Consider the following 25,536-nt stretch of genomic DNA (forward strand, 5'->3'; position numbering starts at 1 on the left):
GAAGTTAACGTTGCTGCCTAAGCATGGACCTTCTGGTCTCTTCTTCTTTCTGGATCAATTGTATAATTTCTGATGAAATCCACTACAAACTAGACGATTAAGAAGCATTTAAAATGGCTTTTTTTTTCTTCATTTTCCTTTTGCATTGTCTGTGTTCAATAACTTACCTTTAGAATAAAATTTAGTGTCTATAATTGTAATCGAATTACTCCCTTTTTATCCATTAATAAATATTCCAATCTACAAGAAGGGCGATCTATTCTTGTCAATCTGCAAAACACAAATGAGAATGATTCAGATAATATATTCGAAGAATCGCTCCAAAATTTAAGTTAATTTAGGTAAAGGCTCGAGCAAAGTAACGTTACTTTGAGCAAGCGATTTCTTTGGTTTTTTATAGTAATTGTTGTTGGATAATTTATTCCGTGAAAAGTAGCTAATAGTGGATGTGCCTGATAATAGCACATCATTACAGCCGTTGAGCTCTTGTAGGAAGCGGATGTTCCTGATAATAGGAAGTTTGGTGTTCGATTGCTTTTATTAGACATTTAAGGAATGTGAGAGTTTTGTTCTTCTTAGGGTTTTTTTATCAATTGTTCTTTTTAGGGTTAGGAGCTCAAATTTAATTTTAGGGTTTTTGTTATTGACACCAAAACGCATAAGATTGACTTGGACTTATATTAAAACAGTAGACTAACTCGGCTAATCTCTGCCTGACACATTGGAAGCAACCCACTAGGTTTTACACCGGTGCTTCGAATTACAAAGAAATGGAACTAGGTGACTGGATTTGCTAAAATTGAAAAGGCGTATGTTAAAATTGCAAAAAGTGCAAAACTTCGTGATTAAAAATGCAATTGGTCCTACTTGAAAAAAGAAAAGGTATTTGTATAACCACCCTTAATTATAACCAAAGAAAAGGTATTCGTATAACCACCCTTAATTAAAAACCAACTTTCCGTCATTTTCCATGAGGCTAGAAGGCGCAAGGAATTCTTTAAATTAAAAGCGTGTAACAGTGACCAAACAAAAAGGACGTCTGTCTACAAAGAATAAATTTTAACAATTTCCATGTCTTAATTATTGGTGCTACTGGAAATATATTATCATTAAATAGGTTACGACTTTTGAAGAATGGAGAAACTGAAATCCGACCACAAAAACCCAGTCTCAGAAGAATGTTAGAAGAAATGAAAATGCTAAGCCAACAAAGAATGCTTGTGCAGACCCTGCAACACCTGAAGCTCCATTGCCATTGTTTCCAGTTGATGGACTGCTAGCTAACCCTTCTGGTGGCGCAACACCTGCAAATTATATATTATCAAATAAAATGGAATTTCACCACTAACTATATAGGCTTAATTTCTAAAAAAAAAATAATTCAACTTTTACATTTGTTATCATATTTACCATATAAATTTTAAATTTTTAAAATTTAGTATCATACTTTAATATTAATTTCAATTTTAACTTTCAGTAAAATCATCAAGTAAATTTGTTAATATGATGAAGACTCTAGCAATAACGAAAAAAAAGATTAAATCATGACTCTCGTTAGTAAAATATTATTGTTTAAACACATAAAATTATTATTTTTCTTTCTTAACTTTGTAATTTCTTTAATTTTACATGCTTAAATAATAACATTTTAATAATGGGATGAGTCAACAACTTTAATATCGATGTAACAATTTTTTATTCTTACTGAAAGCTAAAATTAAAAATTAATATCAAAATATAGTGCTAAAATTTTAAAATTTTAAATTACATTATAAATTTAATAATAAATATAAACTTCGAGATTTTTTGACAATTAAGCCAACTATATAAATATCCATCCACAGTAGTTTTATAAAGAAATGTTTTTCTTCACTTAACCTTAACTTGAGAATGCACCAAAATATCTTAATAATGCCTGAAAATAATATATTTACAATTACAAAAATTGCATCACAATTTTTATATCTCGGGTAAGTTTAAATTTTTTTCTTTTCTCCTTTATAATTAAAGAAATAATACAAATCTAAAACAATTAAAGGAATGATAAAGTAATTGAAAGTTTAATCCTAAAAGTTTATCAATTGAGTTAAATAACTTGAAATTATTGAAAATCAGAAGCAAATGGATCTTTACTTGACTCGAATTGGCCAAATTAATTTCTCAATTATGGAAGTAAAAAAGCTAATTCATTGAAAAAAATAAAACAAAATTTAAATAAGAAATAAAATAAATAACCATAAGAAAATGTAGAATCTTATGTCTTAAATACCTGGGGTTTGGTTATCCATTGGCGAGGGAGATGCTTCACTTGCTATTGGACCTGGAACTGGGTATCCCGCCACTGAAAATTGCATACATAAATTTTAACCAGTGTATATATTAATTTAATTACATTAAAAATTAAATGCTGATTCTAAAATTAGAGATAATATATTAATAATAAATTAATTTTTAATTAAATAATATTTAATTTTCTAATTAAATAATAATTATTTAAAAAGATATTTTAATATCATATTAACTAATAAGTTAATTTTTTAATTAGATAACCATTCTAATTATAAAAAATAATATTTTTAAATATTATATTCATTAATAATTAATTATTTAATTATCTATTAATTTTAAATTTTAAAAATTAGTAATATCAATTATATTGATCATATTAATTTATAATAATACTAGAATTAATTAATAAATATTTTTAGAATAATTTTATATTATTATATTAATAAAATTTTAAAATTTTAAAAAAATTAAAATATTTAAAAGTAGTTAATTTTTTATTATTTTTTAAAATATATTAAATATTAAAAAATTTAAAAAATTATATCTATAAATTTTATTCTATAATCTAATATTAATAACGCTGCAATGCACGGATAAATAACTAATGAGAAACTAAAATCTTTTTAAGTTAAAATTAGAAATGAGAGAATTTCAAAAGTATAAAAGAAAACAAGGCAAAAACAACTAAACAGATGAGATGACTGAAATGATGATGCAAGACCAAGATTTTAGGTGGTTCATCTCTAAATCCTTTTATTTTATATAATAATTTTTCTATAGAAAAACACATTATATATAATAAATTAATTCATTAAACTAGTTCTTAAGATAAAGATTATTAAAATATTTAATTGACTTAAATAAATATGAAAGAAACTTCTCATAAATATTTTAAAATAAATTAAAAGAATATTTTTTTACTATGTAAATATTTTTAAATTTTTTAAATTTATAGTATTGTTGTTTTTTATTTATTTATTTTTTATATTTTTCAGTTTTTTTTAATTGTTAAAGAAAAATTAAAAATAACTAAAACAGTAATTTAAAAAAATTAAAAAATATCAAAATGGCATCAAATAACATCGAGGCCTCCTAAGAGAAAAGGATTAATTCCTTCTTAATTCAACTCTATCCATCGACGCATTTACAGTGGGAACAATACAGGCACTTGCCCTGACTGTTCCCAGAAACCTCTTGATAAATGATAATTATGGATTAATAGTTGTTCTTCTGCCTTCATGGTTTGGTTTGGGATAAAAATGCATATATAATTCAAAACTTTATTAATTGAGATTCTCTTCTTCGTTGTATTTAAAATCTAACGGTTGAAATTTTTATTAAAAGTATAAATTTAAAAAAATTAATAATTTTTTATTAAATAATAAAATTTTAACTATTAATTTTGAATCAGTAGTCAAAATTATTTAAATATTTCTTATCATATTCAACTTCAACATAAAAAAAAATATTAATCTAATTTGCCCCGTTAACTTATATTTATAGATCCGTCTTGCCCCTCCAATAATAAATTGAGATTTGACCACACAAGACCGGTCGATAAATAATTATATAATAAAATCAACTTTAAGGTCAAATACTTCAAAAATAATTCATTAAAAGTAATAGAAATTGAACGGTGCCTCACCCCTAGCCACTGAGAGTAGTGGAAAATTGGGTAGGGTTGAGGCTGTAGTAATAGAAAGTTACTATTTATTATATACGCAAGGTGAGGTGTGAAAAAGATCCCAAACAAAATAGTAATGTTGAGGTCCCCACGAGCATAAATGCTAAGGCAAATTCATCAAAGATTTCGGTGCCATTAGCTGTGAGATTGTATGATAGGACTGCCAGGTTAATTGGCTGACATTAAAGAAGCTCAACAGCAACCCACCTTATGCATTGATTGCCCTTAAATAAATGGAAATTCTTTTCAAATTTGATTATATGTTTCTATTTATATATTAAATTAATAAATAATTAATATATATTTATTAATTTTAAATAAATAAATATATGTCAATTATTTAATATTAAAATATCTCTTTTATTAATTATAGTATATATATTAAATTTAAATAATAAATAAATAAATTATAAACACCAAATTACTAAATTTAGATGTTTTCTTTTTTCCTTTTGTAAAAGAATTAAAAAAGTACAGCCAGAAAGTTAGCTTAACGTTATATCTCAATTCTAAACTTCAATACGGTTCTGAATTTCAACGGCTATATTTCTTACATTTACAAAGAAGGAAAAAAAAGAAACATACACGAAAAGACATGGAATTAGATTTAAAACGTATATGCTAATGTTATAGACTCCTTTCATGCAATTTTAATTGGTTACTTTTTCTTTTTAGTTAAAAAGTATACGTCATTTTTCTTTTTTATTTGTTAGTTTAATAATTAAATATTTAGAATATTCTGTATTAGTTAATAAAAATACCAACACCTATAATTAAATTTTATTTATTTAATTTAAAAATTGAAACTTACTATGCAAAACTTTTTAAATTTTAATAAATTTTTTTATTTAAATCTCAAAAATTATAGACAGATTGATAAGTTTATTTAATGTTTACATTATTGTACGTATATTAAAAAATTTATTAAGAATGTTTTAATAAAAAAATTATTAAAAATAATAGTATTAATTGAAAAAAAAACTGAATTCATATATTAATGCTTATACAAATTGCAAATAAAGTTGAATGAAAGTATTATATATTTTAGAAATAATCTTACCTTAATAAATAGATTATTAATTAATGTTAAATCTCTATTTTTCGCTGCTACACCTGGTATACTAAAAATTAGCATATATTTTAAGTCAATATACAATAATGCCAATATTTCCTTTCCATTGCGTTCAAGAGATTTTTGGATCATCATCAGGTTTCTTTTCTTCTTGATATTATTTTCTACTGTTTGTTCGTCATATAATAATCAGGTTAAAAATGAAGAAATAAAGAGCACAAGTAAGAATCAGAAGAAGTACCTGAGCACAGGCTAACTGGAGGAGTACTGACCCGACATATAGAAGGAAGTTTGAGAGCTCTATTAACATCAATCTTAAAGCCATAAGACTCTGTCAGGTTACTATTACCCAGCAACTGACACAAACATATAGGGTTACCATCCAACAATCCGGCTAGCTCCGGGCAGCAATTCTTATCAGGAACAGTCACATTACTTGACTCTGTCACATAACTCAGGCAGTCCGACATGTTTAAAAGAGGTGTCAAGCAGTCGTTTGTGGCCGGTCCTGGTGCTGACGGCCCTAAAGGCATTTCTGGTACTGAAGGTCCCATTCCTGAAAAGGGTGCAGGTGCAGAGGCGGGTGCTTGAGCAGACACCATACACAATGTTGAGGACAAAATAATGGCGGCCCAGATGGCGGCCGCCGGACAGGAAGGCAAACTGTGCATTCTTATGTGGTGGTGGTGGCGGTGGTTATACTGGTCGAGTTTCTCTCACTCACAAGTATTGGTGTGTGTTACTATTATGAGTGGGTTAGTTTGTGAAGGAGAGTAGTTGTGAAAATGTTATATAATGAAAACAGACTTGAAAAACAGGTAGCCAAAGTTAATAAATATGTAACTGCCAACAAAGTCGTAGCACTTTATTGTCATTACATTCAAAGCTTTTACACTCTTTCAGTATTGAAGAATACTCATTCTATTTGTTTGGTTTATTCTTCTGCTATTTTCTATTTTTTAAAGTTATAAATGAGAGGACTTTACTCAAATATTATTAAATGAAACCTTAAAATATAAATTTAAAAGAGTTTCACTAATTTCTTAATGTTAAAAATTCATATTAAATTATAAAAATCGAAACTTTCTATCTATATATTATTAATTAAATATTTTAATTCATAAAATAAAAGTGTATACTTATTACTCGATAAATTTATAAATATTAGCATGTGAGGATGTATTATTGTTAAAATCTCTTGTGATAGTTTAAAGTCTTTTAGATGTAATTATTGTTTGATGGCTCTATCTCGGAATTTAATAACTTAAGGGAAGAAATAAAGAAAGAAAAGGATTGAAGCAACAACTAGGATTCATGCAAGCAAGTACTATTCTTCAATATTCATGATATATGACAAGCTTAGTAAAATGAATGCCACTAATAAAAGACTGACACGTATGTAATGATGTTTTATATTTTGATATTAGATGACTAATATATATATATATATATATATAATTTTTATCAAAACTAGTCTAGTTAGTATTTTTACTTCTAAAAATTAGAAAATTTTAGAGTTAAAATCTTTTCATTATTATTAATGCGAATTTATCACTTTTATTAGAGTCTGTTTACTCTCTCAACAACAATATAAAAATTTTAAAATATTTAATATAGTTTCTTTTTTTGAATCTAAATGGAAGCTAAAGACCATACTACAATGTTCAAAAGAAATTACTCAATTCAGAATAGAGTTGATTTAAGAACTTCTCATGCAGAAGGGTAATAAACAGTTGCATGCAGTGGCAGAGATTCACTTCAATTTTTAGGAGGCAAAACTTAGTATTGTAACAAAAAATTTCCAATTAAAAAAAAAATCAAATAAAACACTAAACCTATCATTTTTTTATTTTGGAAATATTTTTATATGTGCTAAGATTTACCAATCAAATAATTTTTATTTTCATAATTGGAAGTTAGCTGCTAGAGAGGGAAAGCATATATATATATATATATATATATATATATATATATATATATATATATATATATATATTCAAACACCAAATTGCTTGCTTAATCGTGCACGAAATTATAGTATTAAACATAATGCTGTTTGTGTTCTCATCAGTCGGTGCATATTTTACAAAATAAATAAATAAAATGACTTTTTTTTTTCTTATAAAGATGGAGCTATTTTTACAGCATAAAAGGCTAAAGTCTATTGCATTTTCCTTACTTGAAGATTTTTTAGCATAAAAGAAGAAAGTTATAGTCCTAGCAACTTTGTGGAAATTACATTTACATTTTTAAGGAAAAAAATTTAATAAATTGTCACTTTTAATTCTTAAATTATTTTATGGATGCATTTTTTATATAAATAAATACCCGATATCTTATAAAAATTAATAAATCAATTAAACTGAAGATTGCACCGTTTTATAGTTTAGCTTTGTGAGAGAAAACAAAATTAAAGAGTACTCAATAATTCTGATTTTTTGAAGAATTGGTGATATTTTCAAGAATGAAAAGTAATAATTGACCAGAAAAAAGCATGAAGAATAATAATAATAGAATATTTTCCAATAGCATTTACAGATTTAGTTTGACGATAAATATATCTTTCAATTTGGGTAAGTTTTAACTTTATATTTCCTGTCTGTATTTATAATAATTAATATATATTCACATTAAGGTCAGTAGCTTTGTTCATATATTATTATATGATAAAACAAGTAAAAAAAATAAAGTTTCTGGTCATTTACAACCTGGCAAAGTACCCTAACAAAATTGGTAGTTAGTTGTTGAGATCACACATAAATGCACTAAGTCACAAGAAAGCTAGCTATATGTAATAAAGCATTTCAATACTACACAATATTAACCTTGTCCATAGGTTAAGAAAGCTTACAATTCTTCATTCCTTTTGTGTTAAACCCTTGAAATATTGTGTATAAAAAATAAAATAAAAAACAAAAGGGCAAACCAAAAGAAGGGACCACAAGAAATGTTGTCCACATGATTTTACAAAGAGGTGGTGATGGGTTTGTTTATATGCTTGTTTCTTTCTCTTCTTGGGAGTTGGAAGTTGATAGCCTTGGAGAATGAAGGAAAGCATTTATGAAGGTGTTATTGGGATAAAACTTGAAAGGAGAAAAATGAAATACCTAATCTCTTTAAAGCCGTCACATGTTCACATGTTGACATGTTATTCTTTGTGGTCTATAGAGTGTCTAGCTAAGCAAATGCAAAGGAGCCGAGTAAGGCTGAGCAAAAATTTTTAAAAACCTAAGGATTCAACTAAATCGATTTTGTTCAATTCGGTTCAATTAATTTTTTATAAATTCAATTTAAGTTTTTAAAAAACTGAAATTATATCGATTCGATTCCATTTAATTGAAATAATTAATATTTTCTTTAATTATTTAGTAAAATGTATTCTTATTTTTGTTATGAAATAAAATGTCCAAAGTGATTAGTTATTATAATTTGCGTTACTACTCTATTCAGTTTAGTTTATATTCACATATAAATCAATTAATTTTATTTTATTTTAAATTCGGTTTGATCTGATTTATTTTCAAAATTAATTTGATTTATTCAGTAGAACTGATTCGATTAAATTTCAAACTGAACCGACCATATACTCACCCCCTTGAGCTGATATTCGATTCTTTCATGTGCTAGGGATGGTTGTATTATAGTCAAACTATTGGGCTAACTGAGATGGTTTATTCAAAGACGTTTAGCAATACCAGTTTGCAGAATTATGTCACTTAGAATCATTTCCAATTAACATGTTCACAAATTATGCTCATCTTTCTTCTAGAAATAAGAAGGGGGAAAAAGACAGTAATGATATTTAGAGCTCTAAATAGAAAGATAGTTTTAGCTTTCATCTTTTATAGGCATTTTATGCATCAATAAAGCATACCTTAACATGCTGAATACATGAACACTGCAGTAGTTTACTTTCTTCACTTCCAACACTTCTTTCTTCCAAAAACAAAATAAATCTTCCAACACTTCTTAATTATTATTTCAATTTACAGTTATCCTCAAAATTGATGTTTAACCTCTTTAGCATATATATATATAATCGAGTAACTCAGCTCAATAAAAAGCTCATTTAAAATCCTTCATTAAATTAGTCATTTATCAAATTACTATTTATATATTCAATCTTTTGTTATACGCATACATATATAACCTTTTAATAAGGAAGTCCGATTTCAATTTTTTAAAAAAATTTAACTAATTCTTATAAACAAAGTAATAGCGACAACACATCTACTGCGAGATGGTAGATGATCAGCGACTACAAATACTAATAACAAAATTTAGGACGCAAAAAAGTAATTAATGTAACAATCGTTGTCATCGATAAAGACGTGTACAAAAAATAAAATCACGGAAAAACAGTTACAAATATATAATCATTAAGCATGTTCTATATAAACTACTTGACTACATTATACAACATAAATTATTACAGTAGGAAAAAAGAAAAAAAGGAGACAAAAACAGAGTTGCACGTACAATTTGCTGTTGGCCATGTAGAATGGAACAGAACCTAGTTCTGAAATTCTTTCTAACACCAACTGCTATATCAAAACATCACAGCATTGATCCACAGCCAGCAACAAGAAATTCAGATTATCTCAACACCCTTACCAAAATCTTAGCCTGATACCGGAAAAGTGCACAATTCCAGCAATGATAGATAAAACATAAGCATAAACAATTAAGATAAATAGAGCTACCGGTGATGTGGCAAACAGGGTATCCACAGATAAGTTTACCAGTCCTGTGAGCACATTTGCCTGCAAAAGAAAATAAATAAATAAAAGAGAGAATTGTGAGCTTGATTAGTGTTATTTTGGGGGGGTTTTGGAGGGGAAAGCATTTCAGTCGATGAATAATGAAAGCATGTTCAAGTGCCAGAATCGGCCGAAATGATTTATCACCAGAAGAAATGTGCCTAGCAAATTCCGATCAATTGCTTCTTCAAGCACTGATATTTTGCTTCCAGCAATGAAATCAGAGAGCATTAGTATGGCCAAAACCTGAACAAGAAGAATATATGTATACAATATATTAGCTGTCAACTACGCTAGCCTATTGGCAGCATGGCACAAATAAAGAATTCCTTGAACAGCAAAAGCATCATCGCTCTAGCAAAAAATGCTTGAAGTTTTTCTTATTAAAATCTTCTTCTGCAAAACCTGGTTTTATTTTTGCTTTTAATTACTTCATCAGCATGTGCCTTGACCAAGAGAAAGAAAAATAAAAGAGTAATGGAAATAAAAGGGCAAGTAATACAAAAGCAAAAGCAAAAGCCAAAAAGAAGAGGGTTACTTTTCACAAAAATGGTTTCCCACATGAGGTCAATGACATTAACGCCAATTTGCACTCTCAACAAACTGGGAGCATCATGTCATTTATGTGCCATGTTTGATAAGCATATAGTAGTTGTGCTTGCCTATTTTCCTAAAAAGCCAAAAAGCTATTTTTCCCAGTTGCGAACTCATTTTCCCATAGACTACCTACACATCTTTTGGGTTCCAGACAACCCCTGCCCAGAGTTATAACAGACATGAACTCAGCAAGAACTAAAAAAGACTAACTAGCTATTCGCTTCCCTCGAGTATTTTTGTTTCTTGAAAACACTTTGCAAGGGATCCTTAGCCTGCTTGTACAATGTCTCTGGGGCTAACATACCACAAATATGCATTGTGTAGTTGAATTTATCTGGCACTCACCACCGGCCCTCTCCCCCTTCCCTTTTTCCCATTAATGCAGGCTTCTTAAAGACTTACTAGGCTGACAAGTCGCTCGAGAAATTATTTACTAGGAAGTGTACCTTCTAGTGTTCGGTCTACCATGTTGTTCCTAGAAAGTGCATTTTGCTTAATTAGTTGCATTTGATTCACTTGCCAATTTCCAGAAACAATAAAAATATAATAACACCATTAGTCTCAACCCTAAGAAAAGCGTGAGCAATAAATTCAATTAATTTTTTCTCATTCAAGAAGTTGTTCTTGCTGACATCCCATAGGAAGTTACTTCGCTGGAAATCAGGAAGTACGTGGTAAAAGGGAAATCCTACCTGCTGCGATTTTGCACCTCTGGGCATTATCTATCTACTTCTTAAGTTTTAAATATTCCTCGAATACTTGCAGAATAAATGAAACCTTAAAGACTGGTAAGCAAGTACCTGAAGGTTTTGAGCCAGTACCAGGGTGACATAAGCCAAGTTGCACTGCAGAAAAGGGTTTTGTTCATTATTGTACCAAAGTCACTAAAACAGTTGCATGAAAAAGATCAAACAGAGCAACATATCCTACCATCCTACGGGAAACTCTTTCAACATGCCTGTCTAGAAACAGGGTTATCAACCTGCAAGAAAGTCCACAAGAAAAGGACAGGTCATATTATATCTAGTAACCAATTTATTGAAGAAAATGCTGATCATAGATAGTTGCTTAAAATAGAAAGGAATACCAAAACAGCACTGAAAGAAACAAGACTCTGATCCTCGCCCAATTATTGCTTTTATTTGCAGCAGAGGGATGGTTTCCAAAGAATAGATGGTAACCCAACTGGACACCAAGAAGGTACATGCCCCAATATCCTACAAATGACAACAGACAGTAACTAGAATATTTCTTTAATAAGAAATAGAAACAAGAAAATTATGCCAAAATCATATGCAGAGAAATGAGTGAACTAAGACACTCAGAAACATGCTCAGAAGATGATCAAGTTCCAAAATAGAGGTAATACTGGCAAATCTACATGAACAAATTCTTTTCTTGCTCAGTTGCTCTACATTTCATTTTCAAGAGTTATTTACCATGAATTTTCTGAACTTATACTAATACCAAGGTTATCAGAATGTGCTATTGTTTGGCCAGGAACACATATAATGACCGGGACTTTAACATTGAGGTGAAATTTGGAATCTGCCAGTTCCAATTGTCAATAAAACCTAGGTGCATCAGCTAGTGACTTTGTTACTGAAGCACTTAAAAGTATTAGCATATGTCTTTGATGTTCAAGTAGTTTATCAGCCATACCATAATTTGATTACATGAGACCCGCACAATCTGAGGATTATAAGGGCCAAAGACCTACTATAAAGTGAAAAGAATTTTGGTTATTTCACAACCAAAATTTGCATATGTAGAACCAAAAGTCGATTACAAATTCTGCTAGAAAGGCAGGACAATTGATTGCACGAAAAAACAGATGAAAAATCAAAACTCACATAGCATAATAAGCTAAGATGTTATTCAATTGATTTCCAGATTGTACTCACCAAGTATGCTAAATACTCCCTCCTTATTTTTGCTTATGATACCTGCTCCCCTTTTATTAGAAAGCAAATACCCATTTAATCCATTATTTAACCAAAATTGATAACCTGCCAAATCAATGTCAGCTGGAAAGCTAAGCAAAATATTTTTTTTTTGATGGGTATAACTAGAATATGGTTGAAAATATACCAATCAGGATTGCCAAACCAAGAATTCCTGAATATTTTGGAGGAACTCTAATCATGGAGGTAAGAATTGATACAGCAGCTAGAGTGAAAAAGAAATTCCAGTGCATTCCATATTCTCCTATATGAACCTATAAGATAAGAAAAAGGAACAGGCTTGCACATAAGAACTGTAATACAAAAGAAGTTCAAGGCAGCATGAAATAACAATTTGACAGCAAATTAAATAAGCAGCAGATCATTACAGTCCTGCTTATGTATAATTCTAAAATTTTATTTGCCAGACGGAGCTTATAAATGAGACCTGTACAAGGACTATTGGCATTCCTAGCAATTGATTCTCACAAGAATCAAATAAATATAAATAGCACCTCAAGATATCAACATAACAATAACAACTTTGGTCTATTTTTCTCTTCTACTGCAATCATAAAATTTGAATAGCTAGAAATTTGATATGGAACTATTATATATTTATAGCCTAAAAATTACAGGGCCCATTTCTACACTGCTGATTGATTCACTATTTATGATGACGGACAATAAGGATAGGACAGAATAAACCTGTTGAAAATTGAGATAAATATAACTGATTGGACTCCTAAAAGGTTGTAACTTAAGCATATACAAGATCATGCTTGGAAAGAACCTCAAACATTATCGATTTGCAACACTCCTTAAATTCTATTTAAGCTCTTATAAAGAAAAAGCTTTGACCTAACACTCATTACAGGTATCATATTTCCATTACCTGATAGTCCACCGTTTTAGTGGATAGAAGTCGTCCAAACCCAAGAAATAGCAGTGGACTAACTGATTGAATAGTAGTCTTCAAGTTCCTAAAATAGTATAAGCCAACATTAAGAACCCAGCAGCATAGCCATTAACACACTATAACAAAAGAACCGCAAATTATGCAATATTCAAGCAAATGGTAGCATATCTCAGCATATAATGGGAAAAGTTTAAACAATAAGGAATGTCAGTTATTCAAAAGATAAAACAATTAAAAGGCATGTAAAATAGAATATAGCTCCTAATTAATTCTCCTTTTAAACATGAAACTGAAAGATAGAACAGTACCAACAGTTGAAATGACACCAACCAGCAAATAGCAATTTGAGATGTATGAATCAAAGAAATGTCAGTCAGCCCACACAACAATCCAATACTGAGCTGCTTGACCATTGAGTGTAAACTAGAGAACTGTATCTATGAGGTATAACTCCCAGGCATCAAACTCATAAGGGGAAGCATCACAAACCTATGTTAGCATACATCGTACCACGTGAATACTCCTATAGATTAGAAACTAATACTTTTGATTCCTCATCCTCTTGAAAGCAGACAATACAACCTTGGCAAAGAAAAAACTGAGATAGTCCATAGTAAAGTTAGACTTAATATACAGCAACCAATGGTCATTGAATTTGACAACCAAAAAAGTAAACCAACTAAATTGGCCAAGTTGAACCTTCCTTGAAGAATTAGTACCTAAGTATTGGTTCTTTGAATATGCATTCCATTTATTTTTTTGATATATAATAGGGTTGATTAAGGGGTGGAAGAACCAAACAAAAGAAAAAACTTCTATTAGTGGTCTAATACATAATGTGATCCTTTTCCAGAGTCTAAAATGGTCCTTAAGTGCCAAATATTTGATTTCAAAAAGATAAGAATAAAAGTGTGCATTAAATAAAATCTCCGGGGCCAATTAGTTATATTGATGCACTGATGATTGAGAACTTGTTGCTGTAAGGAATCTGCAAGTGGACAACTAAACAAGACCTCAGCAATATACTAGGATGACATAAATTCTGTATTCTGCCAGAAAGAATCAGGAAGCTAAGAGATGAGATGCGCCGACAGGATAAGGCTCTTCTTCTGTACAACCTCGTCAAAATCAGTCACAAGAAAATTATATCAATCCCTTTCATTGTAAATTCTCCTAGTTCCAGGAATAAATTCTGTAGTTTAGTGGTCTTTTATCTCTTAGTTTTCATCAATCAGAAATTTTTCTTTCTTTAAGTTGCAGACAAATGGGACATAGAAAGAAGTGCCACCTTCCATATTATATATCACACGTTTAGAACATATTATTGAAAATTATCAATCATTGCATTTACGTATCTTTTATCTCTTAGCTTTCATCAAGCAGAAATTTTTCTTTCTTTAAGTTGCAGACAAATGGGACATAGAAAAGAAGTCCCACCTTCCATATTATATATCACACATTTAGAACATATATTAAAAATTATCAATCATTGCATTTACGTATTCAAAAGATGAATTAAACTCTTACATAGCTACAAAGCATAAAAGACTCACACCAAAGAGACACTCCGTGCTTGCCGTGAAACTAGTGAATTTGCCAGTATAAAGGAGCCAACTCCAAGATCCATCTGAAATCATCAATAAAGTTCAAAGTCATAAGTTTCTATGAGCAAAAGTAATCATCACAATGCACAATCTAATCATGAATAAACTTAATACTATTCTCTTGCTCCAAGCTAAGCATCCAAGAATGGGCTAGTTTAAACAGGAATCAACTAAGGTTCAACATGGCTGAAATTAGAGATTAAAGGGATTGGGTTCAAGAATTAAGGATAAAGCGTCAAGTATGACTAATGGTTTCAAACTTAGTTGGTAAACAAGAAAAAAAGATCAGAAATTCGGAATACAAAAGGATCAAAAGAGATCTGCAGGAACTGAGACAGCAACAAAGATCCAAAGAAGAAAAAACTCAATAAGTTGTCATTATCTATAAATGTAGGCCTGGGATCACTTGGGTTGAAATGGTGAAAACAGATAGAATTATTAGACCTGTCTAGAAATAGACCCTTAACCTAAGCAGATTGTAGGAAAGGAATCCATGTAACAGATCCTAACTAAATTGGATTCAAGACTTAGCTGAGTTTAATCCATTTCACTGCACCATGACTGTAACAGAAAGTTGCAGTGCATCATTTATGTAAACCCCTAATTCAAGAAACTATGAGGGCCAAAATACCCAAAAATCATTCACTTCTACTGTATGAAGTAATAATATTTTAAAAGTACAACAGGTAGTAAAACTTTAGCTGCTTTTCAACATAAATAAAAGATGTGTCCCGCCAGCCACATTGGAAAAGATTTCAGCTAGTGCAATATCAAATGCTGAATAGAGTCTAATTAAGAAAAAGCTTTGTCAAGTAACCCTAATATATAAATCACAGTTTCAATGGCAATATGTAAGAATAAAAGAATGATTAATTAATTAATTGTTACCTTCAATAAAAAATGACATTATAAGGGCCACAAAAGCATTCAAAATATGTCTTGACTTACAAGATATATTTAGTTAAAATTTACACAAAGTCTCATGTTAAATAAATCTAAGAATAATCATCTACTGTAAACTGAACTAGAAAGCAAAATAATATCTATAGAAACCAGATAAGGAAGAAAGAACATCATCATAATTTGATAAAGAAGATCATCATAATTTGATAATCCATTGAAGTGTCCAGATGCAGCATTAGAAAGAAAAAAATAAAAAATTCTTACCACACTTGTACCGTAGGTCTCAGTCTTAGCATATCTTCTTGGATATATTCTAAAATCAACGGCCAAAATGCAAAGGCAAGTAACAACCATCTGCGTTAGTAAAGTTCATGAGCCAAGACGGAAAAGCAGAGCAAACAAATTGATTCCTTAAAATTATTGTAACAATAGATAAAGGATGTAGATGAATTAAGACCCGAGTACCACAAGAACCCTGTATGAGGAAACATGTGCCCTGAGAGAAAGGGACCCTTGAGAATTAGAGGTAGAACTTACAGCCCTGCGTTCAAGAGCGATGGATACATAATCAATATGTTACCTAAGGATCAGCTACTCATGCAACATTCTAGATCACAATAAATGCGGCTCATAAAATAGCACTCCCAGAAAATAATAACGATAGTAACCCCGATGTCGAAGTTTGTAACTTACAAGTTCTACCTTTTAGCTGCAATAGAGAAAATGAGTGCCATCAATAAGATCGCCGATATAAATGTCCAATCCGCTAGAACCTGCCACCAGTAAGTATTTTAGGATTTAAGAGCAGAATTAAATGTTCATACAGTTTTACTTGACACAGAGACATGGATTTAGCATGTGGGCAATGGGGGCACTTGCCTACACTGCCCCCAGAAAGTCCCTTCAAATTTACATATAGCAAAAGTAATATTTTCTATTTATTGTTTGCATTTGCCCCCACAGTTAAAGTTCAAGTTTGACCCTGCAACAAAATATTTTTCTTCACAATTTGAATTTACTTTCACACTCAAATTTATATTGATTGTTTAGCAAATTTATATTTAATTTAGACTAACTCAAAACTAATTAGTGTTTTAAGAATTAGACTAATTGGCTGCTTTAAATTACAATAAATACTAAATTCATTTAATCTAGTGTAAATTTGTCGGCTAAAAGTTTAGAATTGAATATAAAGTACATTATGATATACTATAAATATTAAACGTCTTATATAAGATGTGTATATATTCCCCCCACTGACACAAATTTTGGATCCGCCCCAGCACAGAGAAGTAGGCACAACCAAAATTTCCCAATATTTATCAAATGAATCATAATGCGAACAACTGAAAGGCCTATAAGTATAAACAGAACTAAAATCACACAAACCTAACCAAATTGTGAAAGGAGAAGATAAAGATAAGCCTCAGAAACAAATGACTCACATCAATGAAAATAATACAATCCAACTTTAGAAAGAATAGTCTGTAGTTGATCAATATCTAGTCAGTAAAGGAATAGGCAGGAGAAATAGTTAAGCAGTTAAGTCCAAGTCACAAGAGTAACTGGTAAATACAAGAGATTGAAAAGAGAGACAGAATCTGCATGTTGTTATTCATCAGCACACATAACTAACAGTAGCTTTATTAAGTTTAACTAATTAAATAACTGATGCTACAGTTGCAACAAATTGGGAACTTGAACAAACTCACTGCTTATCACATAAGCCAGGGATATAACTGCTGAATGAATTTCCACACTAATTGCTTAACTGACCAGCCTATATCAGCTAGATTTGAACTAGTACTTGTTCTCATAGGCCTCATTTGCACTTTTGACATGTTTTCAATTCAAATCTTTCAAAATGGAATCAAAATGCTAGTACCAAATATGAGAATTGACTAACTAGGACTTATTCAAACTGAACTCTTGCATTTTTAGACATTCCAAACAACGAAAAGTAAAGTCCTTGGAAATCACTTACAGTCAAAAACAAAAGTGTGAGCAAAACAATGAAAAGAAAATCGACGGTTAAAAACACCATGTAAATCCCCAAACTCTTAGACCGGGGCTGCACATTGTCATCTTTTTTGGTTGATAAATCACAACCTACAGCCAATAAAACAGCAATATTATGAACATTGTTACTAGTAGTCACATTATCTACATTAAAATAATGTCAGAATTCATGAATATTACCCACTGACAATGGAAAACAATGCACTAAAATAATAATAATAATAAAGAGAATTGCAGAAGAGATTAAATAATTGATAGAATGGAAAAAAAAGAAAATATTTAAAAAATTTACCAGTTTTGTAATAGGATGAGATGGAGTGTTGCAAAACAAAGAGAAGCTGAAAATAAAAAGTATATATATATATATATATATATAGGAAAGTTAGAAGAATACTTAAGTGAACGAGACACTGAACTAAAGAAAATAGAAATTAATTAAATAAAAATGTGACTTACAGGGATAACAGAGGAAAGTGCAGCGATTTCAAGCATGGAAGATCCACTCAAATTGCTTACAAATCTAACCACAATTTGCCACATATTTATAAATATGAAATAAATAAATAAAATAGAAGCATAAAATTAGGAGACAGAGAGAGAGAGAGAGAGATTACTCTTCTTTGAGGCGTTTGTTGGGATTGAAAGTATTCGATGAAGAATCCATTAAGCTCTGCGTGTGTGTGTGTGGAAGTAGAGATAAACAAAATAGAAGACAAATCAGAATTCCAATATCATAAAGAAAATGATGCATCAAATGGGGAATTCATTTGGCATTTCCTGAAATTCAATCCCATTTTTTATTCAGTTTCTTTTATAGGATTGTTCAGTGGCAGGTATGGAACTGGTGAGCTGAAATCTATATCTATATAAAAACAATGATGTAGCATAGTTCTCTCTTTCCTACATGGCACTCTCTCTATCCTTTGAGGCCATTTCTCTCTTTCTTATCTTATTTGATTTAATTGATGTTCATACAAATTTTCTCACTTCCTCTCCTCCTTCCTCTTTCCGTTACACTTGCTATGCCCCTTCTTAACTCCTAATCCCACTTCATTTCTTTCCCCTGCTGTCTCAAAAATTTTGAGCAGTTATAATTTTCGTTTCCTTTCCGCCCCAAACCCCCAAAATGGCGAAAAGTGAAGCAAACACAGAGAAAATGTGAATCAAGAGCGGAATCTAATTACCTTGACTCGGAGCTGCTGCTATTCTCGCTCTTACGGCTATCTCCGCCTTCAGTTCTCGTCGCAAGAATTCAAAGAAGAAAGGTCTTCTCAGTTTTTTTCTTTTTTTAATTTACCTATATTTTTTCGCGTCTAAACTCTCATCTGATTGAATCTGATGTGCATTTTATTTGATGGTTGAAATGGAGCTTCCAGGCTCTATAGTTGGTGTTAGTCTTTCACCGATTAAGATTTTAGAAACAGCTAATCAATCATTGCTAAAGTCAAAGGAGGTTCATGATTCAGTTGCTTCTGTTCCTCTTGACAAGGTATTTGTTTTTTTAGTAAAATTGAAGCTCTTTAATTAATTGGTATAACCATATTTAAGCAGATAAATCTTAATTATTTAGTCACTCTATATTTTAACTTCTAATTTAGTATAACAAACACTTAAATTCTATTTTTATAATCTGTTAAATAATTTTAATTTTTCATTTAATTTTACAGACATATAATAATATTAAAATATTTATACATAATATATTTAAAAAATTAGATGAAATTATACATCAAAATATATTTAGATATCATAAAAAATATAGAATAAAATATCTATTGTATTAAATTAAAAAATTTAAAATATTAAACTAATTATATTATTAAATTTTATATCTCTAAATATACATAATATTAATTAATTTTACTGTTATAATTAGTCTAATGAAATTATTGTAGTATCGACCATGATTTTTATGTATACTAAAAGCTGGTTTACATAATGCAGGTAACACTTTTTCTTTTAATATTAGTTTGGATGGACTAAATAATTATATAAATTTGATATTAGCATGTATAATATATGATGTTATTAAAAGTAAGATATTTAAATAAGTTTATATACATAATGATGAATATGTTAAATTATAAGGGTATTAGGCTACTCCATTTTAATTTTTTTAATTAAATTCTTCATGTTTAAAATAATAGAATTATATTTTCTTACTTTATAATTTGGTGTCACAAAACCCTTAAGTTAATAGACTTTTTCGCATGTTTTATAAGGGCTGATACAAACACATATTTTTAATATTGAAATAGCAAAAGGTATAATGGTGCTCATGAACTTTAATTTTTTTTTTTTTTTTTTTTATAATTAAGCCCCTCACATTTGAAAAAGAGGAATTGAATCCTCTTGCTTTATAATTTGATGTTACAATGCAGTGTAGTCTTTATTTATTCCCAATACTTGATAAAAAAATTTATTTTTGCTTTTATTTTCTCCATTGGCATTTTTTTTTTTTCATCTTCTTTTTAGATAATCAATTAAACAAACAAACAACAATAACAATATAAATCCATTATCAAAAATACCTTTAATCCATAATAAGAAAAAAGATTTTTTTTTTGTTTTCCTTTGTTGTCTGATGTGTGTAGAGTACACACATCTAAATGGGGTTTTTAAGACTGATTTATGTACATTTGGATGTGAATTGGTCCCAACACTCACCCTATGCGTCTATTTATGTGCATTAGGTCCAAAAGAAGTCAAAGAGTGATAAAGGGAAGAATTGGAGCAGAATTGGACATCAAAGTTGCCGAAACAAGTCAAGTTCGCGCATGAGGAAGCTGAACACGACCGTGTTGGTTTTAACACTGGTCGTGTTCCTAACACGTTCTGAAGAGCAAGCCGTGTTCCCAAAACGGGCACCAAAACGGGCCGTGTTGGGTGCATTTGACAACAGAAAAAAGAAGCGTTAAGGAGCACGACCACAGAGAGTAATACGGCCATCAGCACAGGGCCGTGTTCCCAACACGCCCACCAATACCAGGCCGTGTTCCCAACACGGTCATCAACACGGCCATGTTCGCGACAGCTGGACGAATTAATTAAAAGAAAGAAAAAAGGGAAACGCGAAAAAAGGGGGGTAAGGACGTCTCAAACTCTTTTCTTTTCTCTCTCTAAGGGTTTTCTGAGGTGGAATTAAGAAAAAAGGAGACTTGGACCAAGGTTTCAATTGGATTCTCTTTGAAGATTGAAGATTGGGCGAGGTTCGTTGATTGGTTTCAATTCGAGCAAGAGGAACAAGAATCGATTCAAGATTGGGCAAGAGGAATTGGAGTTGTTTACTCTTATCCAAGAGTGTATTCGGGCTTCTCTACCTTTACTCATTGTTGTAATTAAATTCTTGTGGGTTTTGATAATGAACATGATTAGCTGAACTTGTTAACCCATTGGGGTTCTTTATCTAGGAATTTTTGTACTTAACTTTTGAATTGAATGTATTGATTTTCAATATTGGTTTGCAATGGAAGTGCTTATTGATTTGTTCTTCATATCTTGTTCAATGATTATTGGAATTTAAATATTCTTAAGAAAGACGTTTAGGTTTGGATTGTCCTTTGCAACCTAGAATTGAATTCGCCTAGAGATAAGGTGTTCGTTCTACCGGATTGAGAATTAACAACTCTCAATAGTGTTAAATGATACAATAATGCTAATTTGGATAATTAGAGTTAGGAAGAGATTTCAACCTAATTAATCTAAGTTAAGATGTTAGTGTCCTTGAGAAAGGCGTTAATTGTGTAGAGATTTTTCCACGGAAATTGAATTCAATCAATCAATTCCATCTTTAGTTTCCATTCCCTAGAGACAAGAATTCCCAAGGGGTTATTCCTTAACTTGAATTAATCCTTCCCTAGTAGCCGTAGTTAGATAACAATTAGAGTAGCTTTAGTTCATTTCGTATTTAGCATTCAATGCCATTTTTAAGATTAGATAACAGAGAAGATTGAGTAGGTTTAGGTTCACACGTTCTTTGGGGAATACGACACTTGGTACTCGTCGTTAGCTATACTCCATCGATAGGTACACTGCCTTAGGTCGTAGTCTTGCTTTAGGATTTACCGCTATCATTGTCTTAGAGGAATTCCAATTTCCATAAAAAAACCATTTCTTTACCTAAATGTTTATTTCCCTTTCTTTCTCTAATTATAAGAAAAAATGTTAACATTTTATTATTAAATGTAATGGCGTCAAAGAAAAGAATAAATTTTTATTAGATCCGTTTAACTAGAGGACTTGAGACACTAAATAACAAGATTAGAAAGCTTCATTCTACCATTTTAAAAATGAAGAGCCTAGATACAAAAAGATGACAAATTCAGATGCCCAATTATGCTTTCTGCCAATTATAAACTCATATATTAAATTGAATTATTTTAATCAAATGAAGAAAATTAAAAATTCCTAATTTGAATAAATAAATAATGATATTTTTAATAAATTAGAAAAACATTATTCTCAAAAATTACTAATTTGAAATAACATTCCTTTTAATTTCATTATTTACTTGTCCTTTAATTTTATTTGTAGATGATGGTAAAAGCCATAACAAAATGGTAGTAATGTCTTTCAATTATCAAGAGGGAAATAATGAGACATAAAATTAATATAATAAATAAAAGACCTAATTATTTTAAAATATCTAAACTTTTAACATCTTAACGATTATATTATGTACTATAATATTTTGCTAACAAATGCCTAATCTTTATTTTTTTGAACTAAAATACAACCTGGCCACCAGAATACTTGAGCATGGTGCTTTCTTAGCTGGTATGTTATAATCACAAAAACCAAAAAAAGAAAGAGATAAGTCAGCAAATGAATGTGGATTCATCCTAAACATGTTAAATGCACCGTTTAACATAAATAATCATAGAAATCCTAAGTCTGATTATAGTAACAAAATTTTTCAAACTTTACACCCACTTGACAAAGAGAAGGTGGAGATTATTATAGCCTTTCGATTTGGTGGTGTGAGACAAAGCACAATCACCATTTTTTGGTTAAAATGAAGCTTTCAACAAATCAAAGACAAAGACGTTGATAAGTAACAACTTCGAATCTTTATTTAATACAATATAAAGTACCAATATTATTTTTAAATATTTAGTAATAGGGCTTGAGAAATATAAATAGTATTTTAAAATTAGTAAATTAAGGTTTCAAAAATCTAGAAAAAAATAATTTATTTTGCTATCACAGAATAAATTTTAATATTATATTATTGATAACATCATTTTAGTATAAGTTTTAAATGTATAATATAGTTTAGGGTTTTGGAATATTTTAATAAATTTTCATATTTGACATGCAACATGGATTTCTATACTTTAGAAATGCACCAACGAAGGTTGTTTTTTAAGAATTAACTAGACGTAAAATAATATGATAATAATGGGGATTGTGCATTTTGATAATTGTGATGCTAATAGGAGTGGTTATCTTAACATTATTAGTAATTTGAAAAGTATTGGTTAAGTTATCATTATCAAAATAGCCTACATGGATCATGTGCAGAAAATCTTTTGTTTCTTCCATGATGATAAAGGAATTATAGAAATGCTAAGCTGTGTTAGGAATGGAATAGTTCCTATATATGTGCATGCTGAATTGATTATAGAGCATAAAGGAGAGAATTTAGTAAGAGGTGATGAAACTAGATATGATCATATGCTGGGAATCACAAAGATAAGGAGAAAGTAATAGATGAAGATCAAAATGAGGTTGATGCTTTAGTGATAGGAGGTGGTATTGAGGGTGGTGAAAATACTAGAATTGTTCAGCTAGATAATGAGAGTGAATCTGATGTTAATCCTGAATATATTTATGTGGAGTGCAATGACACTGATGACATATTGGAGGATGAGGACTTTAGCTCAGATAATGAGGAGTATTTGAAAGCCAGAAGAATTTAAAATGGGTAAGACTTAATAAGAAGATTAACACAAATTACTTTGACAATAATGAGGCAATAAGCAGACCAACCAACTGAAAAATATCATTAACTATGAAAACCTGGAATAAGGTGGTATCCAAAAAGAGATTGAAAAGGACTACAAAAAAGGATTCACCAACATCATCAATTATATTTGATTCAAAAAAGAAGGAAAAAGTGGTTATAATATTAAGTGTCTATCCTTAGATGACTCAGTACTACTCTTATACCAAATGATGAGTATGACTTGAGTCCCCATGTGAAGAGAAGAAAAAGACTAAACGTTTATCATTCTAGCTATAATCATAAGTTTTGGGACTAGGACTGAGGTTCGAAGATGATGTTGAGTATAAACAGGCTTTACAGAGATGAGATATACTAAATAGCCATAACATACATTGGCATAAGAGTGGCTCTGGAAAATTAGATGGTAGATATGTGGGTGAGTATAATTAGAGAGTTTATAGGTTCAAGTTACAAGACGTGGAGACTTTTATTATGGGGACATTATATGGGGAGCATAACTATATTAAGGAAGGGTATAATAGGTAGTTAACATTTAACTGGCTAGCAAAGGAGTACTTACTAGAATAAGGAGGAATTTTACATATGTAATAAAATAAATGGAAGAGGATATCGAGCTAACATATGATTATAATACCAATTTGACGACATGTTATAGAGCTGAATGAGAGGCTTTTAACATGAGGATCATTTGAGAAGCACGATGTCAAGCTTAGGTCATATATAGTTGAGTTTCAAAGAGCGAATAGAGATAGGCGGTTTGAATTGAAAATAAAACTTGATGAACATGGAAAATATGTTTTTCAAAGGTTCTCCATTGGATTCAGTGCTTTTAGAATAGGATTATATGATGATTGCAGAAGCATCTTAGATTTTGATGTTTGTTTCCCAAAAATAGGATTATGATGTACTTTTTTATCTGTTGTAGCTAGGATGCAATAAAATGTATCTTATGGCTTGAGTATTTGTTGAGCGAAAGAATGAAGTCACTTGGACTTTGTTTATGAAGATTCTGTTTAAAGAATTAGAAAATCAAGATGGGCTTGGTTATGCTATGATTAGTGAGCAACAAAAAGTATGGACTATCTTTAATTCTTAATTGGATTTATTGCTTTATGTCAATAGTTATTACTTTGTACCAGTACATGTGAGTCTTATTGCTTTTAGTTTCTTTTGTCAAGGATTGTCGAATGCTTTAAATAAGTTGGCTTCATAAATTGAAAAGCGAAATATGCTAGGCACATTTATGCTAACTAGAAGAAGATATATATTGGACTAATGTACAAAAAAAATCTTATGGGATGTCGTTTACATGTGAGTCTCAATGCCATTCAAGGTTGAAGGATGAGTTAGTCGATGCCTATAAAGCTTTTCTTACTAAGAATCCTAATGTGTTTTGTAAGTCTCTAATATCTTCTTTGATTAAGAATGATACAATTAATGATAAATTTTGTGAAATATTTAATGGATATATTGTTAAGTTTAGGATAAAACCAATATTAGATATGCATGAAAATATTATAAGTCACTTGATGGTAAGAAGCATGATATAGTGAAGAAGATTAAATACATGCAATAAAATAATTTCACCACGTATTGAGACAAAAATGGAGAAGATAAAAAAGCTTGTGAAATTCTACACTATAAAACTTATTGTGGGTAGAAAATATGAAGTCAATTATTTTGAGAAAAGAATATGCAATTGACTATCAACTAGGATATGCACTTGTAGCGCTTGAGAATTGTCTAGGATACTTTGTTGTCATTTAATAGCGGTAATA

At 30.1% G+C, this 25,536-nt stretch overlaps 3 protein-coding genes across 4 annotated transcripts; 1 reads left to right on the plus strand and 2 right to left on the minus strand.

The window, feature by feature from the left end:
* Positions 1 to 1,053: 1,053 nt before the first annotated feature.
* On the minus strand, positions 1,054 to 5,890 carry LOC8267284 (non-specific lipid transfer protein GPI-anchored 2). Its single transcript, XM_002521583.4, has 3 exons — positions 5,287 to 5,890; positions 2,270 to 2,341; positions 1,054 to 1,304 (listed from the first exon to the last, which is right to left on the minus strand). The coding sequence occupies exons 1-3, from the start codon at positions 5,714 to 5,716 to the stop codon at positions 1,171 to 1,173; spliced, it is 636 nt and encodes a 211-aa protein (XP_002521629.1). The 5' UTR covers positions 5,717 to 5,890; the 3' UTR covers positions 1,054 to 1,170.
* Positions 5,891 to 9,414: 3,524 nt separating this feature from the next.
* LOC8267283 (uncharacterized protein At4g17910) lies at positions 9,415 to 19,113 on the minus strand. Of its 2 annotated transcripts, XM_048378162.1 has the most exons (17): positions 18,975 to 19,113; positions 18,405 to 18,460; positions 18,247 to 18,310; positions 18,083 to 18,128; positions 17,756 to 17,880; positions 16,474 to 16,544; positions 16,237 to 16,312; positions 16,036 to 16,125; positions 14,818 to 14,891; positions 13,241 to 13,328; positions 12,494 to 12,620; positions 12,307 to 12,411; positions 11,490 to 11,619; positions 11,333 to 11,384; positions 11,203 to 11,247; positions 9,953 to 10,051; positions 9,415 to 9,808 (listed from the first exon to the last, which is right to left on the minus strand). In XM_048378162.1, exons 2-17 carry the CDS (start codon positions 18,452 to 18,454, stop codon positions 9,656 to 9,658), a joined length of 1,395 nt encoding a protein of 464 aa, XP_048234119.1. In that variant the 5' UTR covers positions 18,455 to 18,460; positions 18,975 to 19,113; the 3' UTR covers positions 9,415 to 9,655. The 2 variants fall into 2 exon arrangements, with proteins under 2 accessions (XP_048234119.1, XP_048234120.1); XM_048378163.1 differs by lacking the exons at positions 17,756 to 17,880; positions 18,083 to 18,128 and having other exon boundaries at positions 18,307 to 18,310.
* A 31-nt stretch (positions 19,114 to 19,144) lies between these two features.
* LOC125370871 lies at positions 19,145 to 21,224 on the plus strand. Its single transcript, XM_048378165.1, has 2 exons — positions 19,145 to 19,279; positions 20,484 to 21,224. The coding sequence occupies exons 1-2, from the start codon at positions 19,145 to 19,147 to the stop codon at positions 20,706 to 20,708; spliced, it is 360 nt and encodes a 119-aa protein (XP_048234122.1). The 3' UTR covers positions 20,709 to 21,224.
* Positions 21,225 to 25,536: the final 4,312 nt, after the last annotated feature.

This window comes from Ricinus communis, chromosome 8, assembly GCF_019578655.1.
Source record: "Ricinus communis isolate WT05 ecotype wild-type chromosome 8, ASM1957865v1, whole genome shotgun sequence".
Lineage (NCBI taxonomy): Eukaryota > Viridiplantae > Streptophyta > Magnoliopsida > Malpighiales > Euphorbiaceae > Ricinus > Ricinus communis.

What these genes read in the sequence shown, in the direction of transcription:
- LOC8267284 (XM_002521583.4), bottom strand. Translation starts at nt 5,716, where the DNA reads ATGCACAGTTTGCCTTCCTGTCCGGCGGCCGCCATCTGGGCCGCCATT. An exon ending in TCCAGTTAGCCTGTGCTCAG is followed by an intron (nt 2,342 to 5,286) that starts GTACTTCTTCTG and finishes TGCAATTTTCAG; the next exon opens with TGGCGGGATACCCAGTTCCA. An exon ending in AATGGATAACCAAACCCCAG is followed by an intron (nt 1,305 to 2,269) that starts GTATTTAAGACA and finishes TATAATTTGCAG; the next exon opens with GTGTTGCGCCACCAGAAGGG.
- LOC125370871 (XM_048378165.1), top strand. Translation starts at nt 19,145, where the DNA reads ATGGTTGAAATGGAGCTTCCAGGCTCTATAGTTGGTGTTAGTCTTTCA. An exon ending in CTTCTGTTCCTCTTGACAAG is followed by an intron (nt 19,280 to 20,483) that starts GTATTTGTTTTT and finishes TATGTGCATTAG; the next exon opens with GTCCAAAAGAAGTCAAAGAG.
- LOC8267283 (XM_048378162.1), bottom strand. Translation starts at nt 18,454, where the DNA reads ATGGATTCTTCATCGAATACTTTCAATCCCAACAAACGCCTCAAAGAA. An exon ending in TCACACTTTTGTTTTTGACT is followed by an intron (nt 16,545 to 17,755) that starts GTAAGTGATTTC and finishes TACTGGTGGCAG; the next exon opens with GTTCTAGCGGATTGGACATT. An exon ending in CTAAAACGGTGGACTATCAG is followed by an intron (nt 12,621 to 13,240) that starts GTAATGGAAATA and finishes CTTATCTTATAG; the next exon opens with GTTCATATAGGAGAATATGG.